This window comes from Sinocyclocheilus grahami, unplaced genomic scaffold, assembly GCF_001515645.1.
Source record: "Sinocyclocheilus grahami isolate Dianchi unplaced genomic scaffold, SAMN03320097.WGS_v1.1 scaffold3429.1, whole genome shotgun sequence".
In the NCBI taxonomy this organism is placed as follows: domain Eukaryota; kingdom Metazoa; phylum Chordata; class Actinopteri; order Cypriniformes; family Cyprinidae; genus Sinocyclocheilus; species Sinocyclocheilus grahami.
In genome coordinates, this window is record NW_015508556.1 from 2592 (window position 1) to 12864 (window position 10273).

Consider the following 10273-nt stretch of genomic DNA (forward strand, 5'->3'; position numbering starts at 1 on the left):
GTCTACTCTTCCAGGATCAGGAAACAGTCCTCCATAAAATGTGCTGCACACAAATGAATATTTGGGTTGAACTGTTCTGGAACAGTGTTGTAAATACTGTTTACAACACTTCCTCAATAAATAGGGGAAGTCGTGGCCTAATGGTTAGAGAGTCGGACTCGTCCAAAGGTTGCGGGTTCGAGTCTTGTACCGGCAGGGATTGTAGGTGGGGGGAGTGAATGTACAGCGCTCTCTCCCACCTTCAATACCACGACTGAGGTGCCCTTGAGTAAGGCACTGAACCCCCAACTGGTCCCCGGGCACCGCAGCATAAATAGCTGCCCACTGCTCCGGGTGTGTGTTCACAGTGTGTGTGTGTGTGTGTGTGTTCACTGCTGTGTGTGTGCACTTTGGATGGGTAAATGCAGAGCACTACTTCCGAGTATGGGTCACCATATTTGGCCACATGTCACGTCACGTCACTTCACTTCACTTCATACAACTTAACCACTGATTTCTAGTCGTGTCCAAAGTAGTTTCACTTTCACAACGAAACACATGGCGGCCTAGCGTGAGCTGAGGCCGCAGGCTAGAGTGGTTTGAGAACGGCGCGGCCGGCGGATTCGACAAAGGAGCGGCAACCACATGTGACGACCCCGGGCTGGACTCCGCTTCGTCCACAGTGAAAGCCGATCCGGCAATCCAAGCACTAATTCCGAGTATGGGTCACCATATTTGGCCACATGTCACGTCACGTCACTTCACTTCACTTCATACAACTTAACCACTGATTTCTAGTCGTGTCCAAAGTAGTTTCACTTTCACAACGAAACACATGGCGGCCTAGCGTGAGCTGAGGCCGCAGGCTAGAGTGGTTTGAGAACGGCGCGGCCGGCGGATTCGACAAAGGAGCGGCAACCACATGTGACGACCCCGGGCTGGACTCCGCTTCGTCCACAGTGAAAGCCGATCCGGCAATCCACAGCGCTAAGTTGATGTATTCCCTCAGCGGCCAGCACAGATCAGCTCTAGGCATAACGAAGCGGATATCGTCCTCTTTTGGAAGACCAAACACACAGTGTCTTCACGACATGGCGGCAGCAATACAGTAACAATACTTGGTTCTTTGCCTTCTTTAAATATAATAATTGCATACTTTGAAATGAACACCAATTTACACTAAATTGCAACTGTAATTTTAACTACTAAAATTCAGATGAGTGAAAATGTATAGTCTGTTAATTTGATGTATGACATAGATCAGAGATGATGGAGTACTCAAGTCCTGTTTGACATTAAAGTATAAAGTGATTGTTCTATTAACCGTCATGTGCTGTTCCGGGTCAACTTGACCCGATTTGATTTTTGAGTTGTCGGAAATATAAGTTGACTTATGGGGTTTTTTTTCTTAAGTTTTTTTTACTTTTTCTCATTTAGGGTCATGAACATGCATGCAAAGTTTCAACACGCTGATGTGTTTTGACATGTCCACGTAAATAAAATTGTTACGTTTGTTCTTTTCCCGGGTCAATTTGACCCGCCTATTTAAATGTTCTAAGGCAACTCCAAAATAATAAATTCAATCTCTAAAACACATAAAAACATTTATAGAATAAGAGTGTGTTTGGCACCATATCACAAATGGAGAATCTATCTCTATTTATCTATTGTGCTGTCATTTACTTGAAAAACAGGTACCAAAGATGAAAATTAGAGTCTGAAACCTTTCAAATGATATATAGTTTGTCAAGATTACTTTAGGTTTAGAACAAGACATTATCTCACAGGTGTGGGGAAGTGGCAGTCAAAAATAGTGGTTAAAAACATTTGTGTAAATAATAAATTCAGATATTTATTCTTTGTAATGTGTAAAAAAGTATTGATATTAAAAGTTTATTGATTGTATGTTTTTTTTTTCATATCGTAATTTTTGTGGCATTACATTGAATCCACTATGGGTCAAATTTTCTCAAAGACTCATTCCGTTTTCGATTCAGAGTGGAGAGTTGCTAGTCACCAATCACTTCGAAAGCTGAAAGTTGTCCTGTTCAAGTAATTTTATTACAAGTTCAGTTTTAACAATCTTCAAGCATGATTATCACAATTGTGCTCCCTTCGAAGTGCACTCCGAAAACATTTATGCCATTTTGAATGCAGCCTTGGCTTGTAAAAAAAGGTTAAGTTTTATTAAGCAAAAATCTTTGTCACAAGAGAAATGTCACATAACAATATATTACACAACATATTTTAAGTTATATGTACTGTACATATATGATATGTATGCAACATATCTGCAGTGGTTTGTGTAAAACATGGTGGTAGTGACAAAAAAGTGCTATGTGATTGTAAAATAAATGTATTTACATATTTAAAAAATATTACAATTTATTTGTATAATTACATCAATGTAATTCTTATAGACAATATACCCAAATAAATGACAAATAATTTCATAAATGTCAGCGTATGACCATATATCTATATATTTTTATGAGATTACATTGTAAGTGGTTATGTGTTGTGTTTACAGAAGTAAAATAGAATTGCGGAATATCTCAATAATCTTTGTACAAGAAAGCAAATATATGCTTCTTGTTTGCAAATGGGTTTCGATAAAGTTTGCAGGGAAACCATATAGACCAAGAAGGTAAACATATACTGTACACTTAATGTTTTTTAATACATTATGTCAGAAGAAATAGAAAAAATAAAATAAAAATACAGCATTCAAACTGAATTTTTAAAGAAAAAATACTAACTAAACATATTATGAATTTATTAATGGAAATCATTCATCAGAAACAGCATCTTAACCATCAGCAGCACCCGCATACTTCTTCCTGCTCAGGAAGCTGGACATTTTCTCTGATGTTGTGGAGAATTACAGTAACCACAATAACAGAGCAGTTTCTGCAGGGGTTTAGATTCAAGCCACCATTGGACTTGCAGATGCAGCGAAAACGCTGTTTCCACGCTCCTCTCCAGAGCATCTCCATCCATGGGCCTCATTGAACCTCTCCTCTGCAATGGTGGCTGGAAATCCACTGCCTCCCAGCCAGCCATCACCAAAGCCAACCTCTTCTGGCAAATTGAAGAATGGACCAACACAAAAGAGTCATGTGTGCTTCCAGGCCATTTTGCCACAATGTCAGTTAAGATTCCTATCACACACTACTGGATAACCCTTCCTGCAGATGTACAAAGGCTCATTTACCTAGGGCTGGGCAAAAATAAATGTTTCAATTAATCGTCAGAGCTAGATCTTTACGTGTTGTCATCTCGTAATTACGGTAATTATTACGATATAGCGTGAACGCAGCATCCCTCATCAAACACACCTGAACAACCTAATCAGGGTCTTCAAGATCGCGCTCCTTGCAGGCAGGTGAGTTTCATCCGAGTTGGAGTTGCGGCAGGCCTCCTTTGATCTTTAAAAACGCATTTTCAAAAAGCAGTAAAAGACCCTCTTGACCCACCGATTCAGCGCTTTTTCCGACTGAGTGTGTGAGAGATCGCAGGTCGAGAGGATGACAGCTGGAGTGTGCTGCTCGTTGATTGCTGCTTTATTGTGTCTCTCTGTGTACTTGAGCACAACAGATGCTGAAGGAGCAGCCACAGGTGAGGTCTCTTAACTTCATTACACAGCACGAAGAAATAGCTATGCAAGTAATAATTTCTATGGGCCATTAATTTGGTTACAGGGTGGTTACCAGGTATGTATGCCATCACTCAAAATGTTTTTACTTGCAATTTAGCATTGGGGCTAATTGTAACTTAAGTCGTTAATGAAATACTACCATACAAGCCACTTGTTTTAACAATCTGATTGCATGGGTTTAATGGGTTCAGTCCGTTTTGCTGCAAACGTATTACCATTTAGATTTTTCTTGTGTGTATTAAATAACTTAATCTGTAACTGTGGTGGTATAAATTATTCATATATTGTATTTAAATGAACTGATTTCCTGTTTTATATTAACATTACTATGAGTACACACCATCAGGTAGGTTCTATGTTGTAATGGCACTCCTTGGCTTTGAAATAGTTTAGGGATAAATGGTAGGTTTCTAAACCACTTTGGTTTGACGCAGATACATTTGTGGCTATTGCTTAAGTTTGGTGACTGCATCACAAAACCACTGATTTGCAAGTGCTGAGGGTCCCTTTTCACTAAAATTGCTACTTTGACATAATTGCAAAGAAATCGCAAGCAACACATTGACAAACTTCCAAGTTTGAAGGAGATGGACTAACAGCTGTTGTGTGTGGTTTTTTTTTTTGTTTGTTTTGTATGTCAGCAGAACCAGAAAAGCCAGGAGTGTGTCCTAGAAACAATGTTGAAGAAGCATTGTTAGGAGTGTGTGCGGAGATGTGTTCTCATGACAGTGACTGTCCAGACGATCAGAAATGCTGCAGCAATGGATGTGGACATCAGTGTATGCCTCCATATAAAGGTATTTATAATAGTGTGTATAGCCTATGATCACCAGCTGGAGTGCCCATGAGTTCCACAAGAGGGCACTCTCCTCTGGACTATTCTCACAGACTACATTTCCCAAAATCCTTTGCCTCGACTCATCATTGATTTATTTGTTCCTCCCAGGTGATGTTTCTTCTGCACCAATTTTCACGTGCAAACAGAAGTGAAACATAAAGCATGATCTGGATCAGTTTTAATCTTACTCAGCTAACATGTTAAAGATTGGCTCATAGACTAGGTTCATAGTTTTATACATGTTAAAAATGCGTGAAATATAACACTGATTAGAATTTGTCTCATTCATGATCAATGTTTTAAAACAAAATAATACATTTTTGTTTTACACATTTCTTTATTTTAAGTAAATTACTCAACAGGCACACATTACATTTGTTTGAGGAAAAAAATCCTTACCAAGTCCAAACAGAAGCTTATTATTAATATTCATATTACTCTGTGCTAACTTACCAACCAGACACCACAAGCTCATCGTGAACAAAGCAAAAGCATAAATCATATTCCCTCCCTGGCCGTTCGCCCACCACTCTGTAAATGTCCTGCAATGTCTGAAAACAAGCGGCGCTCACTGCTGAGCCAAATGGATCAAATGGGTGGAGCGTTCCCTGTTTATGTTAATGGTGGGCGGAGCTCTGTCGACACTTGCATATATGCGGGCACGCCCATCGGGAGCTGTTGTCTCTCTATTCACAGCAAGCTACTGTTCTGTTCATCTCTAACTTATCTTTCAAGGATAAATTTACTGGGTCCTCATTAAACGTCATTAACATATTCAAGAAAAGCCGTGATTCTCAGTTGCTGTAAAGGCTCTCTGTTAGATGTTAGTGAATTTGTAAGATATCCGCACTTGTAGCCGGTTTGGGTGAAGAAAACTAATCTCCATTGTTTATCTTTGTTACATTTGGAACCTACACAACCTTATACAAATATGCAGAGGATGTTATTGCTGTCTGTTTTCGTATTACTCGTGGACGGTAAGTGGATTTTTGTTTCAGAAGTTTAATTATTATAATTTTTTTTAGACATCAGCTGCGACAAGTGCATTGTAAAATGTCTTCCAATCCCACCTAAATCAGTCGCCGTCGACTTCTGTTGGAAAAGTCTGTAGAGCACACATGCAGGGGACAAATGGCTTTACGAAATTGCTGTCCGGCGGCACTTAGCCTACATTGGACCGAAAAGGAACTTTCGCTTCTGCGATTAAAGGGGAGGCAGTTCTTAAAGATTAAACATTTTAAGAAATGTTTTTGGTCATAGTCTTAATTACATAATGTTACATCTCACCTCGGTGGATATCATGTCATCATCTCACCGAACTAACCCATAGGGTGAATTGTAACATTTCACTTCTTGTGTTTGAAATGAAAACATGCATTTTATGTTTGTGCTGCAAAGATAACAGCTATGCCATTTAATAGCAGAGATTTGTAATCACATTTTGAATGCATTAAAAGAACTCCAAGATACAGAAAGAAATGTCAAAAATGTTACAACCATCCCGGTCTCTCCTAGCATTAAGACCTTCTGAAGGTTTCAGAAGACAGACATTACTGACGATGCATAACCTACAAGCAAAATGGGGTGCCGCCCAAAATTTCATTCACTACTTTGATGCTGATTGGCTTTTAATTAATGACACATAGTAATGTTGAATATCAAGAGTGTAGCATTAGTTGCAAGATACAGAAGAATAAGAACAGAGAGTTGCAAGAGCGGGTCTTATAATAATAATAATAAAATGAAACACTGTATAAATTTTTTTTATCTATTATTATTATTATTATTATTCACGATAATGCCGTATCTGTCTCGCACAGTTTTCGGTTGAATCTGTTTACTGAGGTGTGGTATCAGATTAATCTATATGTAATTGTTAATTTATGTTCTGCAGGTGTGTTTGATGCAGAAACCGATATAACGATGTCAGTGATGGAAGGAGATTCTGTCACTCTACACACGAATCTTACTGAAATACTGAACGATGACACTTTACTGTGGGTGTTTGGACCTAAAGGCTTTGTCATATCTCAAATAACGAGAAAAAATGACCTGACCTCTTTTTTCGTCACCGATGATGTGAGATTCAGAGACAGATTGCAAGTGGACCAAATAACCGGCTCTCTCACCATCAGAAACACCAGAATCAGACACACTGGACAATATAAACTATCTTTCTCTAGAGAAAAGACTACGACTAAGACGTTAAATGTTACTGTAATTGGTGAGTTGGCTATCTCAAGGATATCTTTTTAATTCAATCATGACGTGATTATATCTTTTTAATTCAATAAAATAGTGAGGTTGTTTCGGCTTTCATTATTTTACACTGTACGGTTTGAACCACGCTATAAAACTTTACAGGTGCGGTCACATTAGCGGAAATTTAAGGCAAATTACACAAGGGGGGAAAAATGTACAAGACTGCCCCAATTTTCTGATCTGATTTGTTTTCCAGGTGTGGTTGGTGAGACGGGTGGAGTGAAGTCAGTATCAGTGATGGAGGGAGATTCTGTCACTCTACAAAATAATGTTACTGAAATACAAAGAGATGATCTGATAGTGTGGAGGTTTGGAGATAAAGGTGTCCTCCTGGCTAAAATCGATGTGGAAACTAACGAGACTTCATTAAATGATGCTGATGAAAGATTCAAAGACAGACTGCAGCTGGATCAGACTGGGTCTCTGATCATCAAGAACACCAGAACTGAACACACTGGACTTTATGAACTACAGATCAGAGGCCGTGAGAGCTCGCAGCAATTCCTGGTTTCTGTCAGTGGTGAGTCTTTTTAGGGCATGTCTTTAAAAGACTAGTTTGGTCAGCACCTTAAAACAGATACTTGTTTGTGTTTGATAATTTATTTAACTATTTAAATGGCCAAATTATAAATATTAGATGAGAAACTTAAATAAAAGATTTTGACAAAGAATTAATGTAGAAAAACATTTTACTCAGAAATTGCCAGTAAATTTCACAAACAATTACAAAGTAAGTGCATACTACATTAAATGAATTAAATGTGATATTTTGAACATAATATTTCCATTTCACTGTAAAGACCAAAGGACCTCACTTCTCTTTTTTGTTTTTAAGATTTTCTGCTTTGGTCAGCTACACTCTAAAAAATGCTGGGTTGTTTCAACCCAACTTTGGGTCAAATATGGACTAACCCAACTTTTGGGTTAAACATTTAATGTAAAAATTTAACCCAACGGTTGGGTTAGTCCATATTTGACCCAAAGTTGGGTTGAAACAACCCAGCATATTTAGAGTGTACCTTTAATACCTCAATCACTGTCTCTCTTCCTGATCTGGGTCTGTCTCCGGGTGTTATAGTTGGGATAGCTGCTGCTGTTCTGCTGTTTTTGACTGCAGTTGTAGCTATTGTTGTGAATTACTATCGCGGCAAGATCTCTGAACTAAAAAAGCAAGTGGGTGAGTATTACAGCTGATAAAAGACAAAAAACAATTAATGTTATTATAAGCTATCGTCAAAGTGGTTGCACTATAAGTAGGCTACTGCATGAAGATGAATAATCCAAAGGAACAGTCTTTAATTCAACACTCAGGAAAATGAATCACACAACACCTTAACATTATTGTCACAGACAGGACAAAGAAAATCAGAAACACAAGGAGTATATATACACAAGACCAAACAAGGAACTACTGAGTTAATTGACCGTTTGCAGGGAGCTTGACTGACAGGCAAGCTGACCAATCAGAACGCGGATATTATGTGCCGCCTTTGCTATCCGCCATCTTGTCAGCCGGACTCCATAAATCCATGTTAAAACGGGGTAAAAAAAAGATCGACTGAATTTAAACTTTTTCAATATAACTAAATATAAAAATGTGCGGAGGGTTAAACTGTGCTGTTGTTGGCTGCCACAGTAACGACAATAAGCGAAGAAATTCCTTTAAAGTACTTGTTTTGCATACCAGAAAATCTATCGTGTCCGGCGCTGTATGCATGGTATGCATGGCCCCTCTAAAACCAGCCTTACGACCAGCTAAGACCAGGCTGGTTGACCAGCTAAACCAGCCAACCAGCTTAGGCTGGTTTTAGCTGTTTTTTTTCAGCAGGGCTGTTTTCAATGCAGCCAACGTTGCATGTCATCTTCCCACTCATTAAACTACAACAGGTCATTTACTGCAAAAACACAGTCATTGTGACACTGTAAAGTGATGAAACTATGGTGCCATGTGCTTTTTAAAACATTTTCATAGGTTTCACGTTATTGGCTAGGAAAATATGTAAATGCGCATGCCCAGTATACGGCAGCTGTATCCCTTTTAGCCTTAACCACAAATCAGACAGGAGAGTAGATTAACTTCGGTGGATTTAAAGGGGTCATATGTTGCTGCTAAAAAGAACATTATTTTGTGTATTTGGTGTAATGAAATGTGTTAATGCGGTTTAAGGTTAAAAAAACACATTATTTTCCACATACTGTACATTATTGTTTCTCCTCTATGCCCAGCCTTTCCGAAATGCGTCGATTTTTACAAAGCTCATCTTTCTGAAAAAGCGAGGTGTGCTCTGATTGGCCAGCTATCCAGTGCGTTGTGATTGGCCAAATACCTCAAGCGTGTGACGGAAATGTTACACCCCTTACCATGTTGTGATGCCCCCCTGTCCGGCCGGAGCGTAACATAAAACCATGTCTGCATTTGTGATCGGAGAAATGACAAACAACAAGAGCTACTCTACACCGCTCAAAACTCGCGTTTGAATCGTCAGTGGCAAATTCTTTAAATAAAAAAAAACTTACTTACAGTCTGTGAGTCAGAACAGCCGGCATTGTAGTCTACTCTACCAGGATCAGGAAACAGTCCTCCATAAAATGTGCTGCAGACATCTGAATATTTGGGTTAAACTTGGGTTATGCTTTCAAATTTCATGTCATTTGTATGTAATTTCACAGTATGTTTAGCCTACCGCCTAAATTACTACACTACTTGTGCAGTCACAATTCTATAATGATACAATTTACTCAGGCTTTTTTTTTTGTATGCCATTAAAATTATTTTTAGAATAACTGTACATAAATATGTTAAGCAAAACAAATGTGATTATTTCTGATAACTTTTTAACTGCAGGCAGACATTACGGTACAGTACAAATATTTTGAGTTTCCCTTATTCTGTCCCTTATTTTCTTATAAAGAATCACAATTCCCCCTAATTTTCAATTTCTGAAGTTAGCAACCCTAATGATGGCGTAATTATCTTTTGACTCCCCCGATAGTGGCACCTTGCTAAAGAAAAAAAAAGTCATTTTTCAGGGATTACAAGGCTGTAGAGAACAGTGCACTATTGCAGACTTATATGAGGATTTAATTACATTAGGATTTAATTATTAATTATTTTTAATTAATTATTATGAATTATTTTATTATAAATTATTTTAATAGGCCTTTAGTCAGTCGTGAACTAAAGTGGGCCGGTGTTCTGTCGATTTGCGCTACCCTGTCAAGATTTTGCTACCTCCCATTAAAACAGTAGGTAGTACAATTCGACAATGAAAAATGCTACCTGTCAAATTATGGTTTATTAATGTCTACACCTACCACAACCCTAAACCTACCCTTACAGTAGTGTAAATACAGTAATTATGTGTTATATTCGCGGTTGTGGCTAGAAGGGATACAGCTACAGGAAACAAACAATAAATATTTTTTTCTACCTATTAGATTGTGTTTTATTAATGTATACACCTACCCCAACCCTAAACTTACCCTTACAGTAATGCAGATGCATTAAATATTGTTGTTCAGCATGAGAAAAAGGA

The 10273-nt window shown here is 38.3% G+C and overlaps 1 protein-coding gene and 1 long non-coding RNA gene across 2 annotated transcripts in view; both read left to right on the forward strand.

Annotated features, from left to right (window-relative positions):
• Window positions 1-3370: 3370 nt before the first annotated feature.
• LOC107576283 (uncharacterized) lies at window positions 3371-4434 on the forward strand. The gene is made up of 2 exons (XR_001608026.1): window positions 3371-3597; window positions 4282-4434. It is a non-coding gene; the product is annotated as an uncharacterized lncRNA (long non-coding RNA).
• A 940-nt stretch (window positions 4435-5374) lies between these two features.
• Window positions 5375-10273, forward strand: part of LOC107576282 (uncharacterized) — a 12050-nt gene continuing 7151 nt past the window's right edge. The window contains exons 1-4 of the mRNA XM_016262493.1: window positions 5375-5452; window positions 6370-6699; window positions 6934-7257; window positions 7750-7914. Coding sequence (XP_016117979.1) covers window positions 5407-5452; window positions 6370-6699; window positions 6934-7257; window positions 7750-7914 — 865 coding nt within the window. The 5' untranslated portion in view covers window positions 5375-5406. The remainder of the gene's footprint in view (window positions 5453-6369; window positions 6700-6933; window positions 7258-7749; window positions 7915-10273) is intronic.